This window comes from Pezoporus flaviventris, unplaced genomic scaffold (assembly GCF_033815535.1).
Source record: "Pezoporus flaviventris isolate CSIRO_AGI_PZ_B2104156 unplaced genomic scaffold, CSIRO_AGI_Pfla_v1 ptg000031l, whole genome shotgun sequence".
Lineage (NCBI taxonomy): Eukaryota > Metazoa > Chordata > Aves > Psittaciformes > Psittacidae > Pezoporus > Pezoporus flaviventris.
In genome coordinates this window covers 25432653-25459160 of record NW_026892579.1, presented here as the reverse complement: position 1 = coordinate 25459160, position 26508 = coordinate 25432653, and the positions used below count along the sequence as shown (strand labels likewise).

The 26508-nt window shown below is 37.7% G+C and overlaps 1 protein-coding gene across 2 annotated transcripts in view; it reads right to left on the bottom strand.

Moving 5' to 3' along the window:
• LMBRD1 (LMBR1 domain containing 1) overlaps positions 1–26508 on the bottom strand; it is an 82139-nt gene that overhangs the window by 3667 nt on the left and 51964 nt on the right. For both annotated transcript variants that reach the window (XM_061460532.1, XM_061460534.1), the window contains exons 10-14: positions 20922–20986; positions 20050–20152; positions 18801–18905; positions 17357–17506; positions 10219–10294 (exon numbers count right to left, since the gene is read on the bottom strand). In XM_061460532.1, the coding sequence (XP_061316516.1) occupies positions 10219–10294; positions 17357–17506; positions 18801–18905; positions 20050–20152; positions 20922–20986 (499 nt within the window). The remainder of the gene's footprint in view (positions 1–10218; positions 10295–17356; positions 17507–18800; positions 18906–20049; positions 20153–20921; positions 20987–26508) is intronic.

The window sequence follows — 26508 nt, the reverse complement described above, 5'->3', positions numbered from 1 at the left end:
GACAGAACATGGGTTTCTGGGTCTGGCTTTGGCCACAGGCCAAAATGATCAGATGGCCAAGAGAAAACAAGCTTTGGGAGTCTTCAGATGTTAACAAGTATATCAAAAGTTTTGAAACTACAAGTTTCCCCTTTGCTCTTGTACCTATCACCTCACAACTTAAAATCTTCATCCATATTTCTCTAAGTGTTAAGGTCATTCCAGGACTTCAAGTTTCCACAGAAGTTTAAGATTCTATTTTATGTACCACTTTCACAGGTTTTTCTGGAAACAGATTAATGGAGTGGCAGTAACAGCTGCCCTCAGCCACAAATGCAATATTTCTGTCTTCACTGGTTGGCTAAACAGGGTCAAAAAGCCTGTGTTCTTAGGTGCCTGTTACTCAGCAGTTTCTACAAAAGTGTTTTTTTTTTTTTTTGCATCTTCTATTTGAGCACATCCCCCACTTATTCCATATTCTCTGTGTATATGTACACATATACACACACAAAATTAATACTAGCCTTATTCAACTGTTAAGTCTGTTGTTGCACTTCACAATCTAGCCCCTCTGCTCCTGCTTCTCCGGTTTCAATAGCTAAAATCAATATGCTATACAAAGCTCCTACGATTTTTATTTGTGGCATCCCATATCTCCTTCCCTCAGCTAACTTGTTCTAGAAATTGTTTAAACCTTCAAGTTGTCCCTCCTTCAGCTTTCATGACAATGCAGGTCTTAGAGCTTGAGCACTGCTAGCTCAAGGTTAACTTTACAACAGATTTACACCTTCCATTCTTTATCAGGCTGAAAAACAGGTTGAAAAACACTAATGTAATTGGCTTATTCCCACACAGCAAGGATCTCAAAAAACATTTCGCCAACTGAATGTATGTAGGTATAATAGCTCCCCATTTAAAGAGATGTGAACCACTAAGCTTTCAGCATTTCAAGCTGGCAGCATACTGAAGTACTACAGTGCACTACAGATGCATGACTATCAAATCACTCAGATGTTAAACAATAGTCTGCAGCTCCCTACAACTTTTTAAAACATGGATCCTAACACGCAAACACAATAAGCTGCCTATGATTTCACCCCAGTTTTAGGTTTCTTTGTGGTGAAAGGTTTTTATTTTATTTCCCAAGGGTGTGTGTGGGTTGGTTTTGAGTTTTATTTGGTTTTGTTTTTATTTTCTTAGCTGGAATTGGTAGTGGGTTGGCACCTAGAAGAGAGCTTTACAGACCAAAGTCTAGCTGAATAAAGTCTAGTCCAAAATCCTACCTTATTTAATAAGAGCTGTTCAGTAGGTTTGCAAACAATTCCAGCCAAAGGAACAGAAGATTTAGCAGACAAGAAAGAGCTAAGAACTTGGAAACCAGGCACTAACAAGGAACCCAGAAAAAATCTTTTGGACAAACCATCATTTAGAAGGCAAACTCTGCTTTTTCCAGTGACTTAAGGGACACCTTAAGTTGCACCAGATATCTAATACTGCATATCTGAAAATAAAATCCAACCTGATATAAACCTAGACAGCCAGAAAATGATGTAATCAGTGTGAATCAGCCTGTTTTTATAACAAATAGTCAGATCTGATCTTGTAAGAAAAGTTCTAAGTCTGGACAATCAATAGCTATTTGTAGCTACTTTGCAATACATTGTTGCAGTAGTAATACAACTTCTTGATAACTACAGCCTATGAAGCCTATGAATGTTTACATTAAATTGCCCAAGAGTCTGCATGGCCCATCAGTGCTACCAAGATGTCATAGCATAAAGGAGGCTTCCAGTAATATCCTCTAAGATTTTATGCTGAAAGGAAAGGAGTCGTCACTGGTCAGCAAAGTCTGTTCTCATTGTTTAGTAGTCAGAATATCCTACTGAGTGATCTGGATCACATAACCATTCTTTCCAACAGTCAAGTTTAAACAAAGTGGCATGTATGAACAAGAAATGTAGGATGTTCAAGGCCAAGTTGGACAAATCCTTGGGCAACATGGTCCAGTGTGAGGCCTTCTTGCCCATGGCATGGGGCTTGGAACTACATGACCTTAAGGTCCTTTCCAACCTTAACTATTCCATGATTTTGTCACAGAAAGAGACTACTAGATCTTACAAACAAGCAAGCACAAATAAGCCTTAGCTAAATATAGGCAAGAGTTCTCACCACTTCCTCCTATACATTCAAGAGCCTAAAATGGTTAAAAGAGGACTGAGATTTGGATTTCATCCTACCACAGCTATGGCATTACAATGGAAAATTGCACCCAGCTATAAGGTTTCTATTTTAGCTTGGTGACAGAGAATCTGTGATGGTGCCAAGATCTGCATATATTAACAGACTAGAGAAAAAACATGTAATGAGATTCAAAGAGCTAAACCTGTTAATCTCATCTTTAAGTGTAAATGATGACAATTTTAATGTTTATTAAATACCATTAAGTGAAGAAATATTAGCACTACAGGGCCACATGTAGAGTGAAAAGGCACAGCATTAACCAGTGACTAAAATCTGAAGCCATATTAATTCTAAACAGAGATAATGCCCTTTTTTTCCCTACAGGGAAGCAATAAGCCGTTGGATTAACCTGCAGAGAGAAAAAGCATACTCCTTCTGTTGAAACTAGATACCTTTTGAAACACTATGTACAACTTATATGAACACTGGCCAGATGTGTTTGGACAAAAGCCATATAATTGCTATTTCTTGCCTTTAAAATGCTGGCTTCAATTTTGAACTTCTGCAAGAGGTGCTTTTCGAGACTCCCCGAGCACCTTATTTTTAAATAAAGGCAAGCAATTTTTATTTTAAAGACACAGATATTGATAAACTTTGAAGGCACTAACCTAGGGATGAAAATGGAGGCAAGATTCCAGAAAGCAAGCAGACAATGGACAGCACAACTTATTTTAATTCTAATTAAAACACTTCCCATTAGCTACCTACCACATTTTCCAGTACCACCTTGGTACAAGCTTAAACTTAACACTAGTTCAGACTTCTCCTTGAAACTACATTGCACCACATGACCTTCAGTTTTAGCCTCATTTTTGCATGTCCTTTCTACTTGCTTCATACTCTCTTTAACTGCCCACTTAAGACGGATGTCTGTCCTGTGTGATAAGGCTTCATTGTATTCCCCAGCCTGAGATCAGGCTATATGGAAAAGAATTCAGAGGAACAAAGAGGATATTTTAAGAGATTCTTAGAATCATAGAATAGTTAGGATTGGAAAGGACCTAAAAAGATCATCTGGTTCCAACCACCCTACCATGGGCAGGGATGGCTCACACTAGACCATGTCGCCCAAGGCTCCGTCCAACCTGGCCTTGAACATTGCCAGGGACGAAGCATTTATCACTTCTTTGGGCAGCCTGCTCCAGTGCCTCACCACCTGCACAGTAAAGACCTCCCTCATATCTAACCTCACCTTCCCCTGTTTTAGTGTAAACCCATTACCACTTGCCCTATCGCTACAGTCCCTAATGAAGAGTCCCCTCTCCAGAATCCCTGTAGGCTCCCTTCAGATACTGGAAGGCTGCTATGAGGTCTCCATGCAGCCTTCTCTTCTCCAGGCTGAATAGCCCCAAGTTTCTCAGCCTGTCTTCATATAGGAGGTGCTCCTTTATCATCCTTGTAGCCCTCCTCTGGACTTTCTCCAACAGCTCCATGTCCTTCTTATCTTGACCTTAGTATCCATACACAGAGTACCTCACATTCTGTCTGTAGAGAGAAGTACTTACAGCTAGCTTACTTACTTGCAGCTTACACTCAATGAAGCCTTTGATAAAATAGGGCAACTTCTAACACTGGAATGCTTTGTTTATTCTCTAGAGAGTAAAAACACTTATGACTATTATCAAAGAGTCAAACTTAAAAGACCTAATGCAAATTACTTTAAATAAGAAATTGCATGTGAATTTGTGATTTTCTCATTAATGATACTTTGAGAACAATGGCTCCCTTCCCATCCTCTGCTGCCTTCAAACACAATTTATGATACATTTGACTGTAAACCAGTCAAGTTTCTCCATCACAGTTCAGACTGACATCAGGCTGCGCAAATCCTTTTATCCAATCTACCTGCAGGATACATCTTAAGCAGTGAAAAAGACCATCTTCATGAATTAATACATTCTAATTCTATTAGGCAAGCCATGTTTGAAGATGGACAGGAAGCATCTGTATGTAGCTTCACCAGGCTACTGTTTTTCTGTTTGGCTCTTCTTGAATGTGTTATGTACTGAATTTACCAGCTGTCTATATCAAGATAAAAAAGATTATTTGATTACACACAGAAGCAGCTCTCAACATCTCACTGGAAATATTCCCAATCTGAGTTGTAATTTATGTTTCACAGTGATTAAAGGATTTGGTGGCTTTGCTACTTAAAGACAGGCCAAATATGATGCCTTCTTTTGGTAAGAGAACAGCCTTTAATAAACTGATTTTTTTTAGACAAAGGATTGGTAGGTTTCTCACTCACAGGGGACATTAAACCAGGTTTATTACTTCCTTTTAATAAGGGGTTCATACCTCTCAACCCTTTGTAAGGAGCCTCAACTCTTATTCCAAAGTATTGATAGTATCAGAACATCTCACTTTACTGTTGGGCTTATGTCCAACAAGCAACAGAACTAGGATGTCAATCCAAGAAGAAAATATGTAATTGTTTTACTACTAAACTCCATTTAATATTTCACAGAATTTAGTAAATGCACCCTCCTCTCTCCCACGTTACAATCCCTCGGAAGGAAAAGAGAGGTAATTCAGAGCACCCCACCACATTGAGGTGCAGAAACAAGTGTAGGAATTGATGTGTTTACAACTGCACATCCATGAACAATGTACTGCAGAAAAAGATTCACAGCACTTAGTTACTCATGCTATTTACAGCTGCCAAACAGGACTTTCTTCAGTCAAAAATGAACCATTGTGCTTATTTATATCGAGTTCTCATGATTATAGAGGACTTCAGTGTTAGGTCTAAGTAGACATTCAGGGTAAAATACTAGTAAGTACACTAGTAAGTTGCATTCAGTAAACTAACAAAAAAAATGATAAAGTCTCTAACTAAAAATCTCATTTAGGCCTTTTGCATAGCAGTTAACTTTGAAAATTAGTTCATTTAGAACAACCAGCTGGAAGGGGTAATCTACGGTCGTAAGATACTTAATATGAAATTTCTAATATTGAAGGTTCTGAGCAACTTGTGCTTTCACTTTGTACACCTCCTGGATTTCTCTGAAGAACAAAGAATATGCGCTCCTGGTTTGGTATTCATATTTGGTGTTCCTTTCCAGCTTGAGTAATGTCTACTTTATTCAGGCTAAAATAAAGCCTGAGGTCTTGCACTTGTTGACTTCCAGCTGACAAGAAAGTTCTGTAAGAAGGCACAGATCTGATTAGCACAGTAAGTCCTGCCCAGTTCAAAGCCATAAAAATGGAGGTAACTTTTCTTCGTTCTCACTTTACATGCAATTGGAGTCAGTGTAGATCTACGCAAAAGGCCCAGCAGACAGACTGTAATAAGCATTTAGCAGGCCTTGGGAAGGGCTCATTTCCCCAATTAAGGAAATGAAAGAATCCAAGTGAGATTCATAGCACATTACGCATGTAAAGTGAATGATGCTTAAAAAGCATCATTTCATGGGGTTTTTGGTCTAGAAGGCAGCAGATAGTGTACATCAGATCTCATAATTAAGGTTGCAAAAGTCTTATATACAGGTTTGCAGCTGAGTCATTGCTCATTTACATGAAATATTACTTAGTTCAGGAAGTTCTCAATGCATTACTCCAGCTGCAAGAGTCTTAATCACATAACTGAACTCCTTTGCTTGACCTTATGCTCAGTTGAACTTTGGACCTGCCATTAGTCCTTGACCAGTTCAGCTGGGATTAGTCCTTGAATACAATGATCAAATTGTACTGTACTGAACACTGAAAAATAACACTTGTTTTGCTATTACAAATATATTAAGTTTGCCTCTCCAAAAGACTATTCAAAAAGCTTTTGCAAAGTCTGTGTTAACCAGAACACAAACCTGTTGTGCAAAATTTTACATGTAAATAAGAAAAGATATTTTGCATTATAAAATGCAACAAACTGAGGTAGTTTAAGCCCAGCTGTCAACTCAGAACCATGCAGCCACTTTCTCACTCCCCTCTCTTCTTCCTCCCTCTGCTCTGGGAGGGATGGGGAGGAGAATCGGAAGAACGTAACTCCGACAGTTTGAGGTAAAAACAGTCCAGTACCTAAGGTATAACACAAAACCACTACTGCTACCACCAATAATGATAATGATAAGGGAAATAACAAGGGAAGAGGATACAGCCGCTCACCACCCACTGACAGATACCCAGCCCAACCTGAGCAGCGATCTGGGCCTTCCAGGTAACTGCCCCCAGTTTATATACTGGGCATGATGCGCTGTGGTATGGAATATCCCTTTGGCTAGTTTGGGTCAGGCATTCTGTCTCTGCTTCCTCCCGGCTTCCTGTGCCCCTCCTCACTGGCAGAGCATGAGACTGAGAAAAGTCTTGATCAGAGTAAACATTACTTAGCAAGAACTAAAATCGTCAGTGTTATCAGCCCTGTTCCAAAACTAAAGTTGGAAATGCAGCACTGCACCAGCTACTAAGAAGGAGAAAAATGACTGCTACTGCTGAACCCAGGACATCTGCTTTATTACTTCGTGGCTTCTGTTGTGTCTGTTTCATGTACTTATGCTATTATGGCCTCTGGCATTCAGTATAAAGATGATTTGCCTCCTGCATGACAGAAGTAAATAGGGACAAGCTTATGGTGGTGCACAGACCTTACTCTGTGCTCCAGTCCTCTGGGCTACTCTAGGAATTCCTCTCAGGAATTCCCATGAGGCCTTGGCCTTTGTGTAACGAGTTGGGTGAAGTGTCCCTTAACAGTACCAGAAACTTAGATGTCTAAGGAGGGATCATACCAGGATCATACCAGGGATTCCTGTTCCCTGGCTAGGCTAAGGTGGGAAGCAAGAACAGAGATAAATTGGTCATCCCCTGACAGTCTCAGAACATTCCTTCCCTTGATTGTAGAAAAAGTGGAACTATACCATTGTTACTGGAGTTCTGAAAAGTTCCTAGTAACTGCCAACTTGGCTTGTGGCCAGGATGAAAATTCACTAATGACTAAAGCCAATCATCTTGCAAACCTATAAACAGTAGTTTTAAGTGAGGCCCTTTGAGCTCTCCTGTACTGCAATGGGCTGTGACCAGCACCTCCCTCTGAGTGGCACACCCCTCAGAGATCACACACTTGACTTTGTGATGACTGGAGAATCACTGCTGACAGTGGTGCCTGAGCCAAAGAATCCCCCACTTATTTCAGCTTGATTGTACCTGGATTTTCCTTTTATACATTCTATTAGACATAAAATGTTGACCAAGTCCAAGACTAAGATTAAACCCAGCTACAACACAACTAGGTTCCTTTGGAATTTCAGAGAGCAAAGGGCTCTATTCTAAACCTCATGACTCAACAGGACAGTCTATCAATTTTTAGCTGAATTTTACTTCAACTTTCTTTTGTATGCTTCATCCATGTAATAAGTAAGAGTGAACCTTGCCATCAAATTCTGTTAAGTTTCACTTTTATAAATTCATATTAAAACTGCTCCTGCTATCTTTGACAGCCACTCTTCCAGCAACCTTAAACTACCCATTTCATGACACAAGCTTTGCTGCATGAAAGCATATAATATAATGCTAAAACCCTACAAATCTGCAGTTAGATGTATAATGAGTGTGGGTTTTTTGTTTGTTTTTTTTTTTAAGATTGTAGTTTAACTGCCTTATTTTTCTCCAGAAGGTAAGACTGTCCTTTTCCTCAAGCCAAACACCGGCTTGAAACATATAGAAAACACTGCCCATTAAAGCCTGAAGTTCTAATATTGAAGTTTGAAATTATTAGTTGCTACAAGATCAGGTCTCTTCTACTATCTCAGACAAAAAATTTAGTTATGGTGAGCAGAGATCACACCTACAGTATCTGAGTATTCAATACATCAGAGCAGATATCTATAGGCTCATCTAGCAGCAGAGCCGTTAAAAGGTCAGTTTGTTTTATGTTTAAGGAAAAACATCTGTTAGAGTTCACTCAGTTTAAATAAAACAAAATAAAGCACTGAGAACACAAATCAGTATTTGCATTTAGTTCCAGTTCATTGATTTACATAAGATAAAACCCTAGGACCAGAGAAGTCAATAAAAACTGCAAGTGCTTGGTCAACTTTTATATTAACTTGGAGTTATTTGCATCTATTTCCACTCTGTGTCTCCTTAAAAAAAAAAAGTGCAATTGTATTTAGAAATCTAGTTCCTACCTTCAAAATCAGCTTCACTTGTCAACATATTCTATATGACCACAGAGCATAGAAACAGTTACTCTAATCAATCTTCACTATCAGATATTAGAAGTGGCAGGTATTCCAAGGCAAGCATTACATTTCTACTTTCTACAAAAACTGTGTTTTCACTAATGCTTTAAGTTAATAATTATAAAAGAAACTTTTATTTACAAGAATACTTTAATGGCCTGACTGTATCTGTATTAACATAACTCCAGTATAGCCTGCTGATCACATTAATGTTCCCACTTGAGAAATATCCATCTATATTCTATTTACACTAGGCTAGCATAGGGACAGCATATCAATACCTTCTCTACCTCTTTCCTATTAAGAATCGAGAACCTCTCCCAAAGAAACCCCATGCATCAACACATGTTAATGATGACAAACCAAATCCATCATTTACACAGGCCAACTCTTGTGCTCAACAGATAAGAACACTAGCCTAAAGCATCAGTATTCAAAATACTCAAAAAAACCCGACATCAAGCACAGGTGGAGTTCGCAAAATTTATTTCAGCCGAACCCCAGCTCCTACTATGAAACAACAAAGTCTGAGGAAATCAAACTATTTGAATTTCTCCCTGAAAAGTCAAAACTAATGAGTTTACCAATGCCAGCGAGTATATTCTCCCAGCAGATACTAGGCAAGCCAAGAAGCTATTTACAAGAAACAAAGACCTGTTCAACCTGCTTAGTGATCTCATTTTGAAAGATGACAGATTTTTCTCTTTTAAATTCTGATGCAAAGGAGTTTCTATTTTTTTAAATCAGAAAAACACGTATGACAATCAACTGTATTTGTCAAAATATCAAAACACCCAAAACTTCATTAAGTCTAAAAATAGCCATAAAAAATAAATGTGAGTGAATGACTTATTTCAAGTATGGCAGAGACAGGAGAAAAATCCATCCCCCTTGGGATGTTGTATGAACACCTACAAAATATATTTGAAGATGAGTTTAAGTACAAGGAGCCACCTTGCTAAAGAGACTACAGCCTGATAGACTGGGGAAAAAAAAAAAAAACAAACAGCCAACACAACAAACCTAATGGTCAGGTTGTCTCCACTAGCACAAAAATTACTAAAAATATTATCTTTCCCAGTAAACACAAGTAGGAAAAAAACCTAAGGAGCTAATATGACCTTTTAGAAGCAAAGTCAGAATTCAGTAGTTACAGAATACTGATAATAAACAGCTGTCCTGTATTCTCATCTTATCTTTCCCACCGATTAACAAGCACTTTCAAGACTTTTTGTAACTATATAAAGGCATACATAATTTAACTCCCCTTTCCAGCTCCTTCAGAGGAGCTGAAAGTTTGCCAGAATGAGAACAATTGAGAGCTTTAGCCTGAAAAAACATGGTCCATTCTGAAGGCCATAAATCTTTTGCTAAAATCAATTTTTTAAACAAGACACCAAAGCAATCAATACAATTGATGGTGACCTTAAACAGCAGTATCAGTATTGCAATGCCTAGTACTAATGGCAACTGTGAAAAAAGTGTTTCTATGCAGAAGGAAAGGAAGGACAAAGGTAACATGAAAAAACAAAAATCCACCTTTATGTTTCATTGGCTAGGGTTAATTTTTAAGGTCTTCTACATACATGCAAAAGCAAATAGAAGATTTTAAAATTAAGCAAAATGTGTTGTTACACATGGTTTCTACTAAAAAAAAAAAAGGTGTTTCTTCAAATGAATTAAGTTGTAAGCAAGCTGTTTTCTGGGTATAGCTATGATCAAAACTTCATATGAGACTGAAGCAAACACAAAAAAACTGAGCCACTTATTACAGCTGATCATGCACATTATCGCATAGTTAAAAAAAGAAATGAATTTATCTTACCTTCAGGTGCATCTGCATCACAGTCTTTAGATACGTATGTCACATTCCTTGGCTGGCCACCAATTGTCTTATTACTCTGTGTTACAAATAAGGAAAATTAGTACACTAACCTACCAGCAATGTTCTTCGTACACAGTGACAGTCCCTGAAACAAACATCTCTCGATAAATCATTAATTTTATGAAAAAAGCTTTCACAAATCTCTTACAATATTCACAAGCATTAAGACTATTTTGGAACTGCATATGCAAAGTAAGCTGTAAGTGGTACAACACAAACATTTTTAAGTATGTTTTCATTTAGAAAAAATAATAGCTTGCGTACTTTTTGCAGACTCATGAAAAATAAAAGTTTTATCTCAAATTAAACTTTTTTTACAGTGCATAAAATGAATCTGGAATTCAACTTTGGTGCTGAAGACACCATGGAAGTGTTAAACTTACATAAAGACACCCAATACAGCAATCTTCTGGTCTAAAAGCCAACAATTGTATCTGATATTCTTAGATAGCCAGAGTGGAGGAAGACGAATTATGCTCAAGTGAAGTACTGAAAACCCAAATACTCCTGTTTAAACGTCTCATACCTTTGAAAAGATGACCCTTTCAGAGACTACTCAAACTTTCTATGCACATTCACTTCTGAATAATCAGTGAATGATTTTAGTAGAGTTAAATGCAAATCCTTTGTACTACACCAATTTCTTCATACAGTAATTCAATTCAAATATCTACAGATATTCGGTTCAGTTCATATCTACTGTATTTACTTTCAACCTCATGATTTCCTAAACAGGAAGCCCTCTAAAGAAACCGGTAAGGGTCAACACTTTCTTCTTCAGGCTGAAGTAACAACGTCCTTTAAAACCTACCAGAAATCAGCAAAAGCTGATACATAAAACCATTTATCTGACAACTTGAGAAAGTTTCAGTATTAAGCAAATTCAGCTTTAAATCGAAGCATTCAAGAGAAACAACCATATGTCTAACCTAAAAAGCAGCAGTCTGTATGAGCAGCTAGTTTCAATTCATGCAAATACGTGGAAGCATGGAGACCACTACGTAGAAAAAGGCCTTAGAAAAAACTGGTCCAAAAGGAGTACAATTTTAGGTACAGAAATCAGGAACTAAAGTGGAACCAATAGTACAAGAATAATGAGTAGACAGAAAAATAGGATAAGAACAGAATACATAAAATTTCAATTATTCAGTGCAAATTCAGCAGTGGCCCATCTCCAGGATGCATTCCAGCTGGCTGTCACCACTGCAGCTTATACTGCTCAGTCATAAAGAGTGCTGCTTTCAGAAGAACAGAATTACACACTGTACAGGGGGGCACACAAAAAGCACAGATCAATCTTCCTATTTCAAAATTTCATCTTATCTTTATTCAATTTGCTTTTTACATAGTAAGAATTGAAAATACAACATGCAACAATAGCTAGACCTGTGGGTTTCCTTTGGGAACATCTACCCTTTTTTTTGCAGGTCTAAGTGTCAATCTTGCTCTCCATGAACACTCTTGTAATTTAAAACTGACATACTTGGTTTCAACTCTAAATGCTTTTCACAAGCTGAAGGCACTGGGGTGTACCTTAAAGTCATAAAACCAGCCTCTTTTTCCCTAGCAATCCTTTTATTTCTCCTATACAAGAAAAAACCGTGTAGGCATCCACTGAAGTATTTCCATCTTTTCACAAAGCAGATGTGAAAACCCCCAAAACCAACTATGTATTCCAAACCAGAGATATAAAGTAAAGCATTTCATAGTATTAACCCTTCCTAATAAGAAATTAAGATCCACATTTGCCATGCTAAGAGGAATGGTAATCTGTAATAACTCAGTTGAACATCATTTTCATTTTTATGTGGCCAGAATTTCTAACATTCAAATTTAATATTCTTTAATATAGAGATAGTAATACACAAAGCAAACTACAGAAGTATTATGGCTAACACACAGAAAAGAAGCTACTGCTTATATTCAAGGATTAGCTAAAACCTAACCATATTTATGGTAAGACTCAACAAGAGCTCAGTATCACTTCATCCAGTGAAAGAAATTAAAAAAAAATTACACTTTTGCCAGCACAGAATTGTTTTTTACATGCTAGAACTCCTCCAAACAGGCCTGAACAGGCCAAAACCTACTCTGAGTCCAGGGTTGTGAACCTACTGTTTGCCCTGTTCTTTCAGGATTCTGAACTTTCACCACTTCATGCTCAGTGCAGCCAAGACTGCCCTCAATCACTTCTTCCTTGCTTTCAGCACCAGATCCAAGACAACACCTCCTTATTTCAGCTCAGTTGCCTACATCATGAAGTTGTCATCAGTGCACTCCAGGTGTCTCCTGGATTGCCTGTACTCAACTGCATTGTTTTTTGCAGCAGATACCTGGATGGCTCAAGCCTCCTGCGAGTACCAGGACCTGCGAACATGAAGTTACTTGCTACTTCCCCAGCAGACAATATTACTCACAATAATCTGCCCTCTAATACTAACCTGTAAGCATTTAGCTGGTTTATCCGCCCCAAGGCAAAACTCCATGCATTCCGACTGCTCTCTCACCTGAAGGTCAACCCTCCCTCTCAGCCATCCCAGCCTGCTGTTCTTAGAGCCCACATCTAGCCACAGCAGCACTCTGGCAGTTCAAACTATTTCACTGCATTTCTGATCCACAGACCTGCAACTGCATGCAAACTTCTAACTCCTGCTTTTTCCCTGCTGTGCACCTTAGTATCCAGATACTTTAGGGGCACCCAAGTTGTGCCAATTTCCCAGAAAAGGTATGAGAACTTTGCCTTTAATGCTGTTGTTTCAGCACTTTAATATTAGCATACATACACTTGGAGTCCCTTTTGCCCCACAGGGTGCAGAGAACATTACTGGACATGGAAAAGATGGATAAGTGACAGCAGAGATATGTCTACAGAACAATTCTTCAAAATAATTTACCTAACATTATACAGTAGACCACTCAGTCTCAGATATTTTTTCATGAGAGTATTGTCAGAATAAGACACTCCAGTGTTCCAGATATTACATCCAGTCCAAAGCTGAAAGCAGGGTGCCTCAAGGGCAAGCAGAAGACAAAACCAAGTACAGTAACTCAGTCTGTGTGCTTCAAGAGTCAACACATTTTGGACACTTCAGAAAACAGCAATCTATCATGTAACAAGTATAAAAGGTCAGGTTACAGCATATCTAATTTGTTCCTGTTTATGTTCAGGATCTGTCAGATCTGTATGCATACTTGGCCATTTAAGCAGTGCTTCTGGTTTCCTGATTATAACAAAGAAGACACTCTGTGTCCTGCAATTTAGCTCCACTCCTACAGATTTGTGAAGGCTGAGGAACAAAAGTGACTGCTGCTATTCTGGCCCTCAGCTGGAGATGAGGGTCAGTGTCACCTACAGCCAATTCTGGCCTATTTCCTGTCTGGGCCAGCCAAGTCTTACAGGTCCACTAGGTAGAAACATCAGCAAGCTGTTCTCTTTCTTTCAGACAAATCGAAAACAAAACTTGGCCTTGAATAACAGAAAGAGCAATTACACCTCAAGTACAGGCAAAGTTATGATTTTGCTACAAAAGTGAGAAGGCCTGGATGTGGACAGAAATCTTTACTTTTGTGAAAGTCTATAAACAGACTCATAGCTGTTAAGCAGATGTTACAAAGTTTGTCTTAAGAGATGAAGCCAAGTGTTGCTCAGTGCCTGAAGAGCTATGCAAGTTAACCAAAGCCCTGTACAGGGCCTCAGTAAGGGTACTGTATCCAAAACAAACTTTCAAAATATTTCTAAAGACATCACAGCTGAAGACACTTTTGATTAACTGCGGACACATGCTTTGAACACCCTAATGGTCCAAGACTTAAATAAAGCAAGAAGCCTAGGTCTAACATTAATGGCCTCCCAAGAACTCCATTTTTCTACGCATACTCAGTTGCCAGAAGTCTACAGCACTTCAAAGGTCTTGTCAAGAGTAATAGCTTCTAAAGGAAACAGCTCAAGATTCAAACAGAATTCCATCTTGTCTAAAGCAGGATGCCTCAAGGGCAAGCAGAAGACAAAACCAAGTACAGTAACTCAGTCTGTGCGCTTCAAGATCCAACACATTTTGGACACTTCAGGAAATAGCAATCCATTATGTAACAAGTATAAAGGGTCAGGTTACAGCATATCTAATTTGTTCCTGTTTATGTTCAGGATCTGTTAGACCTGTATGCATACTTGGCCATCTAAGCAGTATTTCTGGATTCCTGATTATAACAAGGAAGACACTCAGTGTCCTGCAATTTGTCTATTGTCTAAAATTTGTCTAAAATGTCTAAGGCATCATTACAGATTTTGGTTACATTAGTTTGATAGGTTACTAGATTGGTAATTACTGTAAAGAAAAGGAAGAAGCGCTGCTTTCACATACTATCTGTGAGCCACCAGATTATGACACACATTTATCAGCCCACACATCCACTGTGTCAACTTGGAATATCATTTATTTATTGTTTGGTTTTACACAATGTTGGTTTCCAATGGTGTTATTTTAACTGATGAAACTGACTGTGGTGTGTGTGAGCAATGAACATCTAGACTGTCCAAGAAAACTGGTGCATTACCAGAAAGCTTGCCATATGCACAAGTTTATTTCATTTGCCCAGTTCCTGTGTATGTTCTTGACCCCTCCTCAGTTCCACAATAACTGATTCATAACTCTTAAGAACCTCTTCATCCCTAACATCCACAAGAAATCCATCCCTCCTCTTCATTCATAGCCACCATCTCTCCTCATTTCAAAATATATAAATTTAACATCCAGTTATCAGGGTATGTATATTGGTTTTCAGCACAGAAAACGTGTCTGGTACATTCTGAAAGATTCTTAGAGAGGATGCTGTCTGAAACCTTTGCATTTACTTGGTATGCCAGAGAAGTGCAGATGTGATTTACCACCATACTCTATAAGCCTCATGTTACATTAACAATAAAACCAGTTTCTACCCATGTTATTTGATGCACTTTAAACATGGCCCTTTGAAATTGGACAAAAGAAGCTAAAGACCCAGGCTGGCTATCTTGACCTTCACATTTTTTTAATCCTTTAAATGAAAAGTTGTAGCTCTACTCAATTATTCCAGTTAATTCTTCTTGCAGCACTGATTAGGACTGCATTTCAATAGCTGTTTGAATGCCATAAGAGCCTCTTTACTCTTTGTTCCTTTGACCCTTTTCATTTCATTCTCTTGACCTGTTTGATTACAAACTATCTTCAGGTATTATTTGTTGTAACAAACACCTGCATGTTAGCTGTTTAAGTCCCAATCCTTCTGCACTTACTGAAACATTGTCATTTTATTCATAACAAATCAAACTGCTACCTACAGTCTTTATTATTTGTATTTCCCTTCATTATTCCATTTCATATGCAACTTTTATCACGAAGGATTCTTTTCTCAGGTCTGAAAGGCTTACAGACTAGCTTGGCAAGATCTTTAATGAAACTGTCCTTCCCACCCTTTCACCTATGATGGTTCTGCACAGTAATGAGAGATATGCAACCACCCTACAATATAAAAAAAAAAGACAAATTGCGTTTTACAGGGACTTGAGTTCATAGCTATATCTAAATCAGTAATGATGTTCTAAACTACATATACAGTAAGTAATTATGACAGAAGCTCTATGTAAACTCACCACAGGAGCAAGCCACTTTCCTAAACTGATTTTCAGCTCAGCTTCTTGCTGTTACTGCACAGATTCTGACAAATTGAGCATGTTTATTTTGTATTAGTTGTATGTAGCATAAAATCAAATAAAAATGCATTAAACTTCCTAAACACCAAATATTCAAGTCCCCTGCAGTGATTCTATTATTGTGCTTGGATTGGTATCAGGATGACCAACCTTCCATTACCAGACTCAATTTAGATGTAAAGACAGCAGGAAAGCAACATTTATTGAATGCTTCACTTCCTGCAGTGGCAATTCTTCACATCCACTCAACAAATCTAAGTTGATCAGGTTCCTTCAATTTCTCCTTGCAATCCTTTTGCTCTAAGCATTCTGCATCTACTCTGTTTAAACTGAAAGACTTGATAGGCATAAGTTACACACTTTACTAAAAATTTTCAGCTGAAGAAGGTGGGTAATTTTTTTATTCTTTTTTAAAGCAGTGTGCTCTCCTTCCAAAGGCACAGCCTTCTGGAAAACTAAGAGAAGTATTCCAAATGTTCAAAGCAGCACCCAGTTTCTTTGGTCTCATGCAAATCTCTTCTCCCAGCCACCCCAGCTCAATTGTTTTTCTTTGTGAAACTTTAATCCCAAACAGCACACCAACAAATCTGAACTCCACTGTGTCTGAATATGAACAATCAGTTCATGACCCAGTTAGCAGCCTATATTTGCAAGATCAGATATAACAAAGCCTACCCCTGTAAAATATCAGATCTTGGTAAACAACTGTCCACAGAACCTCCCAAGATACTTATGATTTGAAACTTTGAACTTCCCCATAAATATGCAGTCCTCCACTCAAACTAAGATGACATATAAAGAAATAAAGCCTTCAGGTACAGAAGAAAAAGGACCTGAAAAAAACAAAACACAAGTACACAAAAGTCAAATAACAAAAGTGTTTTTACTATTTAGTTCCATAGAATATTTTATAGAACGAGAACTGCAATGTGTTTCAATAAGTTGGGCAGTCCAAAGCATCTGAAATATGATAATCTGCATCTGCTTAGCTTCATTCTGATTATTATCCCCTGACGTAGTAAGTTATCTTTGCCACTTCTCAGAAAAATATACATAAAAACTATCAACTGCAGACAGCCATTGCAACTGTCATGGACAGCAACCTAACCATACCAGTACAAAACCTACTGGAAGCTAGCAACTGTCTTACCAAAAGAAGCAATACTCAGTTTTACACTGTCTGAAAATGAACTAGAAATTAAGTTGTGTAACATATAGTACAACCAGTTTCTTGTCTTGTTCAGTTAAAAAAACCTGCCTACAAAGGAGTCTTCAAAACTGAGAATGGGTCTGACTTTAAAAGCTGCTGTAAACAGAACATTTGACACAATGTAATGTTTAGGGTTTTTTTTGGCTTTTTTTTTTTTGAAAACAAGTATTACGTCTCACCTGTACCAGGTATTTTTGGCTTCCATACATTACATATTGAGGGGCAAGGCTGTAGATCATATAACTTGTATGAAGGACTATCAACAGAAGTATCATACAGAGAAACAAGAGTGCTTGAGGTCGAGTTTTTCCTCTTCTGATTTTATAAAGCTGAAACCAGAAAACAAATATTAACATAACGAAAAAATTTTCTCCCCTCCCCCCAAAGACATTTAAAAACCTGTTTAATTCAAGTTACAGCTCTAATTCTACTGAGAAGTGGGAGGCTGCTAAAATTACCCTCTGGCAACTTAATTCCAGTAAGTCAAAGCAGGTTTCCAGGTACATTTACCTACATCTCAAAGCACAGCTTTTTAACCACATTGCTTGTAATAATGATCCAGAACATTGACACACCAGCAGTTAGCAGCAAGATTTAAATAGTGTTGCCTATCACTGATAAACTGTGCCTTGCTTTGTCAAAGAATATTGTGTCCTTTGGTCATGGTGAGGTGCTACCAATACACCTCTAATGACATCTAGACAAGGAGGAGTTCTGAGAGATTCCCAGGCCCTGAGAAAATTTGCACACCATTTGCACCACCTTTTCCACTTAACACTGCAGGGAGCAATATAACACCTTGTTGTTACCCTGTAGATACCACTATTCTGTAATCCCTAAGCCTCAACCTGAGTATCATATTAGGGTAAAGGGGCTGGCAGCTGAAGGGTAAATGATGGGAGACCAAAACCAACAGCACATGTCAACTCCATGCAAGGACTCAGGGTCACTTTATGGTGTCAGCACATGAAAGGGTGACAGTATTAAATTGAAAGTAGGCACAGAAGCAAGTAAATACTTAACCAAGCATTACAGATATGAATGGCATACTACTGTTGGATATTAAGCTGCTTTTTCAAATATTTACATATTACTTGCAGTATCAAGTAATTCTAGTATCACAGAATCATAGGATGGTTAGTGTTGGAAAGGACCTTAATATCATCCAGGCCCAATCCCCCTGCCATGCCACTATACCGTTATATATCTAATCAAGCTAAACTTGCCTGTCACCTGAAAAGCAAGGAAAACACTGACTGTATGCATATCTCAGATTTTGACCATAAAATTCGCTAATACTTTAAGCTATAAGATTCTGAAATACTGCAACTTAGGAAAGTCAGAAGCCAAAATGCCACTGATTAAATGCTTGAGTGACCTGACCATACAGCTTGTCAAACTAAGACAGCAGTTTTTAATCTGTAACAGAGCACCTTCCAAAAGCCGTGAAAATTGTACAACAGGCTTCTAACACTTATTAGGTATACAGACAAATATTGGATGTTGCAAATAGCATTATAAAGCAGTACATAAATAATGACTATTTATTAAATGTATTTGATAACACATATTTGTTAAACATCTTACTGAATATTATACACTAAACTCTTAAATCATATTTACCCTTATCCAGAAAAACCATATACCCATATTTCGAATCCCTGCCATTGAAGTGAAGATAAAGTACATAACAATAGTTGTAATAAGAATATAATCCAATGGGAAAACCTAAAACAAGAATAACAAGCAATTAAAAACAAAAAAAAACAAGTTCTCCCCCCCTTAAAGCTACATAAGTAGTTTCTACTTATAGCATCTGAACTAGTAGAAGACCTTTCACCAGTTTTACAGAGCTGGCTCCAAATGGAGCTAATATAGCTTATACAATAAGTTTGGGAAAGCAACTGAGCTTTTTTCTTAATTTAAAACTTGCCTTATTTTCATAGTGTTATGTATTTTTAGGACAATAAATACTTAACTCTATTCTTGAGAGTACATTTAAATAAGTCCACAGTGGCAAGTCATTTTAGGACTGTATAGGCATTCTCTTTTTAAATGTTTCTGAACATATTTGCATACAAAACTTAATTTCAGATTTACATTAACAACAGCTCTAAAGAATACTACTGCTGAACATTACTTTTCTGAATAAGCTTAGGGGTTCAAATGGTTTGGAAACCACAGGGAAGGAATGCATTGTGCCAACCCATTATAACAAGATTATGGAAAGAATTCAACTAGGGGAGAGTAAAGCACTAGTTTACATTATGGCTTTTGCTTTTCTTAGCTTACCCACAACCGATTGCCAAATTCCTATGTGGCCCTGTTGCCTTCCAACCCTACTGAAGTTAACAGATGGTTGTTCTTACGTAGGGTTTTGTTGTGGGGTCTAGTTTTTTTTTTTTTCAAAAATAAAGCATCACTGTAACATACACAAACACAATATATATATTGTAATATATATTTCAAAGTGCAACAAATATACTAAAAAGTGAAAAAGTGCATTTACTTCAACTTAAAGGGGATAAACTACCAAGTACACCAACAACTAGAATGTGATGTAGGGTATGGGAGAAAGTTGCTTTTATTCTGTACATAACTACAAGTGATGTCATTCTTCATTTCCTCTATGTTCTCATCAGACAAATTACTTTCAAGCAGCACCTTCTCCAGCAAATCAAAATGTTCGTATCAGTATCTAGTAACTGAAATATTGTTAACAATGAAGTTGCCTTGATTTTAAAGAACACATACTAGGCAATTTTTTATTTAAATGAATTACCTGGGGAACAGTGTAGTTTGCCTTTGACAGCTTACCAAAAAACAGAGAGAAGTATCCACACATGTGTATATCACCAGTTTCTTTACTTACTGTCTGAAGAACAGGTAACAACATATTCAACGGATTGGTCAGATTAGTTCCTAAAATTATAAATCCTGAGTCGAAGCCAGCTGAATGCAGAGCTTTGTCCAAACTGTGGTAATTCAGAAAAACTCCGTAAGTAATATGGTTCTCCCAGAGGCTTGTCTTCAGTTTGATTTTAAGGGCAACTCAAAATGAAACTGAACTAAGCTCAGAGACTGACAGCTTTTTCATATCTACACAGACATATGCTTTGTTTTACCACACTCATTGCACTCATCCTGTGAAAAGGTATATAAATTTCTGCACCTCCTTGGCATTTTAGCTTTTCCCTAGTTTGGGTCATAGGGCTTATCTGCCCAGTCAGCAAAATTAAAAATGCCAACATTTGAGACCTATGGTTACCATCAATCTTCATTGAAATTCATCAGATTTGCAGCTAGCTATATTGACTTCAACACCATGAAACAATTACAATGTAATGTACATCATAATGGATTATATATGTAACTTAATGCAAGAATTTAAGCACCTATTACCCAGCCCAAGAAGTACCCACATACATTAAGATTCATTCAAGCAAGCAGAGTACTTCTGTAGTCTGAATTAAACTTCCTTAAAATCTATGCTTAATTTTTTGGCTGGATCAGAACTGCTTTTACCAGCAGATCGTCAATCAAGCTGAACCAGGTCCTTTTTTGAAACTGTTTTAGTACATTTTGCTCAGTGTAATATACACTATTAGAATGAGAAATGCAGCTCTAGCTAAAAAAAAAAGTTGCAAAGTGGGCTGACTTTTGAAGCAAACCACCCCTGATTTTGATGTCAGAACAGAAACCATGTAGTTTAAGTGGTTAAGAAAAAAACCTGAAATTACTTACTTTGACAAGAACAGAGAGACAGTGAAGAGTAGCGCCACAATGATGAAGAAAACTCCCCACACAATCTAAAAGTAAAGATTTATTACAGTTTAACTGAAAGTGCTTGCAGTTGATAAAAGTCAAGATGTACCTAAGCTTCAATAAAGGACCAATGACCTCAGACTGCCTCAGAGATTATGCATATTTGAAACAGTAATTTTTTTGGTAAATACTTAAGAGAAGTGCTAACAAAATGTTTACTTTGTTAACCAGAGCTTATGTCAAACATTTGAAGATTTGATCATCTGAGATGAGAAAAGCACCTCTTTACCAGGTGGACACACTAAGCTCAGAAACAAGCATTAAAGTACATCATGTGCAATACAGAATCTAGCGGTAAATGAAAAGTGGTATTAAGAATGCAGATGAGACATTAAATGAATGCAGCATTCAGCAGAATGCACAACCTGTACTTGCCATATCATACAGGAAATCTTAACTATATACATGCATTTGGGTTTAATTAAGGGAAATCAGAGTGTGATTGGCCACCACACCTGTGTGCTCACCTTCTAACACGAGGCAACCTATGCACAGCTTAACCTTTTCCAAGTGAGAGCCCCCTTCTGTAACCCTACTCAGACACACTCCGTGACCAAATCACTAGAAATGAGTAAAATTCAATTAACCAAGCCCACATACTAGGTCTACCTTTCTTTCTTCTGCCTGCAAGTCTTCTCAGTTAATCAGTAGTATTGAGTATTTCAAATAAATTTTCAAGGTTCAAGTTACAGAAATCATCCACTTCACAAAGTATTTTGACTAAAAGGTTTAAATTACCTAAAAACTTAATTGTGAAGTAAAGACTTGGGAATGGACTAGCAGAAAAAATGCTTATAAATACTCAGGCAGTAGGAAAAATATCCGAGTTACAAGGAAATCCAGGTTAAGTGCTACTGTTATTCTAAACCACTATGTATCCACAAGTGATTAAAATGAGATTCCTACATCAGAACTGCCAGAGGCCTCTCTCTTCTGGTAAAAGTTCTAGAAGAGCTTCCTATCCTTTTAGTTGCACTAGAAGAGTCATTTGCCCCACAATCTTCCTTTAGAGTGTATATCCTATTCAGTAATTTGAAATAGAAACAAGTAGAACAGCTGTGGTTATTTAGCCAGAAAGTCATAAGCACAGATAAGTACAGATAAAAATTTTTAAGGATCACTGTAATTAAATCAGATACTGCTATCATTTTTAAAATCAGCAGCAGCAGGCTGTTTTTGCAAGCTTCTCCAGACTATTACAGAACTGCCTGATGTAAGAAGCAAGAACAGAATTTCTCAGCTCAGCCAAGTGGCATACAAAACCCTAAACTAAGTTTACCAGGAGTAAATTAAGATTTTGTAAACCAACCACATCAGGTAAGATGGGTTCCACATCAGTTAAGATTGATTTTTCAGGTCTTAAGGGTGTCCTTGTTTTAGCTGGTGTTAAGCCACAACAAAAGGATGGATTAAAATAAGCAAACAGCTGAAAAAGCTAGATAATTTAGTCCCTGAATATAATCATAATATAAGAAGTTTATTTTAAACAGGAATAATTCAAGCAAATTAGCAGTAAGTTTAGGGAACTGAAAGTAATATTCAGATATGTCTACACTGTTTTCACCATTTCCTTCTCATTTTCAATCTTCAGAGAAAGAAGGTAGCTTCTTTCAAAGGTGGCTTCATTTCTTTCAGTTTTTACAAATGGTCTGAATCAAGTAGATTTGGAGAAATAAGGTTGCTCTTTAAGATCTTCATTAAAAACAGGAAAGTGTTTTTATTATGCCCAAATAGAGCACTCAAACCAGCGACTTCATTCTCCACGCAGCCCTCTACAAGAGCCGCTCCTGTGTTTTTTCCAGGGCTACAAGCTAGTTCAGGAACTCATTCTTCAACTCTTAATCAGGTGCTCCCTCTCATTTCTATGGTGGGGAGTGTTGGGCAATGGTACACCAAGGTGAGCCCAGGTAGCAAACTCGTTCAGTTACACCTCCGACAGGTTCACCGTATTTCCTAGAAACCCGTGTCATAGAATACGCTCAGATAAGCATGCTGAATTTCCCAAGACGGTAACACTTTCTGATTTCCAGACCTGAGACAATCTAGATAGGCTTATTTCCAAATTCTATATGCAGGAACACAATGCATAGTCTTCCACATCAATGGGGGAGTTCTGTGGTTTAAATTATTTTATTAACCTTAAAACTTGGCACACAGTCATCTTGAAAAGGTTAAAAATTTTGTTACAACTGCTCATTAAAGATATTCAATGTTACAATGCTATTATTGTTCATCAAATTCTGAAGATAAGCTATCTGCAAACTCAGAATATTAGAGCATCATTTATAAAACAGCTCAAATACTGTAAGCCTTATTAGGTACTGATATAGATATTAATATCAAGGTAAGTATTAACTCACACAATCCTACATATTTAAGTGTACTATGATTTTACCTCTCCACAGCAAAATTCCACTAAGGTATTATCTGTAGAGGAAATAGATGTTTGAAAAGAATTAAGACAGAGTCTGAAGCTCACATTACTTCATTACCTTTTGCCAACTACAGCAGTAGAGAGAGGTCCTTACCTCCTCTGGAATATGCCTGTCTTCCAAAGTGATGCATAACACTCTCAGATGTAGTTAAGTAGTTGAAAAAGACCCCTTTTCCCACTTTAACATAAACTCCAGTCCCATTAACCATGAGATTGAAAAGTCTAATATTAAAGGCCTTCATTCTACCTTAGTTCATCCTGTATTTACAAAAAGCTATTAAGACTACCGAACCATAAGTGATTTGTAATTAACATCGACCTACATTTACACAATTTCAAAGCATCAGCTGACTTAGTTCTTTCACAGAAGGGTTCCTTATGTTCCTGCCTAGATTTTCCTCATACCTCAACTGACTGCAAACCAATCAACTCCTCATTCCTAGTCTATTAACTAGCACTTGGCCTACAATTAAGAGAATACCAACACTCAGACTAGAAGTTGAGCTTGCAGCTTAGACAGCCCAATTGGGCCTCATCAAGTGGTATCAACCCAACTAAAATTAAAAGCATACCTCCAGTTGGGTATCGTTTTGTATCTGGGTAAACAAAAGAATAAGTAATTTATTTCCTTCCCCTGCCCCATAAAGTTTAAGATAGGTTAGAAAAACAATTCAGCAGGAGCTGCAACACTCACTGTTGCCTTTTACTTGCCACCTATAGCAAAGGACAAATCTGTCATTGACAATCTTATTACTACTACTGTATGCTCTTTACTAGCTTTGAACCAACTAGAATATCTTCAAAGACTCTAAATACACTTAGCCATGAGAATTTACAAAATCATTTGTGTCAGCATAAATGAGAAGGAATCCAAGCCCCTGAGAACAGGAGTCCATGTTCAACTTCAGAGCAAAGGACAGCACTTAATCAAAACCTCGTGTTCTCACAGCAGGACTATTTATCAACTGATGCTGAAAAGCTTTTATACTAGAACAGGTGAAAAGAAAAAGACTGTGTCTCAGTCAAACAACACAGGGGAATTAGTAAAGCCATTATGGGGAAAAAAAAACAACCAATCAACCAACCAAACAAAGCAAACAACCTTTGATTTATATTAAGTCTAACTTTCAATTAAAGACAACCTTATTTCCTTCTGAAACCAGGATCTCAATGCAACCATGCCTCATGCTATGTAAACTCCTCCACTACAATCAGTTTGAACTGATCCATTGCCAGGCCACTTCCTCTTATGCCTCAGATACAACACACACCTGTATTCAATCACTTGCCACAGAACAGCTTTCAGAGGTGCTGCCTTGCACTTATATCACTTTGATCACCTCTTAAGTGTCTGCTTGGCTCTTCTAACCTACAATCTGTTTTACAAGCTAGTATGTATGCGAGTAACTGCCAAAATCCACTGAACCATGCTTTTATGCAAGACTGCAGATATTACAAAAACAATGAGTTGAAGTAATACTTACTAATACAACTCATAACTGCTGCCTGAAATGAGTTCCTTAAGCATCTTAATAGAAAGCATCTACACAAGCAGGTAAGGAAGCAGCTAAAGTAGAGAACAGTAACTTAAAGTTTACTTAACAGTTTACAGAGTAACTGTTTACTTAAAGTTTTGTTTCAGGCTTGAACATGTAGTGTTAAGAGACATGGCTAAGCAAAAACCAAGACAAAAATGTCAATACAAGAATTTCTGAGGAGTAAAAACGAAAGCTTACTACTTCTAGGTCACAGAATTGCATTTTAAGTCAAGCCAAATAATTCAGATGTAATCAACTGATTTGTATATTTTTCTATTACTACTACACATAATCAAATCAGAAGCTGCTAAGTCTTTTCTTACATTATTCATGTTCTGCTTACATGATTTTCACTGGTACCTCCCTTCAACTTCCTAAGTGTTCCCGATCTCTGCCAACCTAAGTTGTTTCACTGATGGACAACGTGTGCTGCTGAAATAACTCCTTATTCCACATCCCCACTGTGCCACTCCAGAGTCAGGACTAACTGAGTAAGGTCAAACCTGAGAAACAGTGGGTGGGGGAAGGAACATGTTTTAAATGGTCTTTAGTTTTGACCACTCAATCAATATTAACTGGCAGTTTTCCTCAATTCTGTTTTGCCCATGACAGTAACTGGTGATTGCCATGTCTTTCTCAGTCACATATTTTTCCATCTTACTTCTTCCTCCACCCTGCTGATGGGGAGTGAGAGAGCACCTGGGTTGGCATCTGATAGTAAGCCAAATGAATCCACCACACTGTTGCATGACCTTTACAGGAAGTTTCAGGTAATCTGGCAAACATGGGTTTAAAGCTATTATTAGATGAAGCAAAACACTTGGTATTAAGTTATTATGCAAACTTAAGACATGAAATATCCACACCTCTTGTTTTTCATGCTGCCAACCTCCCTGATGTTGAAGATACAGATCTGAATGCAGCAATAAAGCCTGGCAGTTTAGCCACACCACCTCTCTCAGGCAACTAAACTGACTCCTGACAGTGCCTACAGTCTGCACTAACGCTGTGCCAGCATAGCTGTTATTCAAGCAATTGCCTACAATTCCCCAAATTCAGCTCTCAGGGCTCAGGGGTGTGTAAATCAAAAGCCCATTAAAACAAGCAAACAAACAAAAAAACAAAAACAAAACCAGGAATGTCCTAGCCCTCCATCCTCAAGATAACATGAATTTTACCTATGCTTCTCCAAGGGCCTTCAACAGCAGGCACAGAGACTGACCGATCTATACAAAGTCCTTATTATTCTTAAGATTAGATAGGAGAACAGTTTCCCCTCTCCCTTGCTAGGGTTCAAGTGTACCACTCTTATTTATCAAGAGAATACTGTTCTCTGTAGCAGCCTGCATACATGCTTGGACTGACACCCACGCCTTTGAGTCTCTACTTTAGCTAAGCCCCATGAGCATGCTCTGTATATAGAGGTCTCAATCTTGAAGACTGAGTCTTTATTTTCTTATATTACTCACCTTGAGCATCTCTTCAGTTAGTTCACAACTGTTTTGAAGTATCCCTTGAGAAACTGATTCAGTAG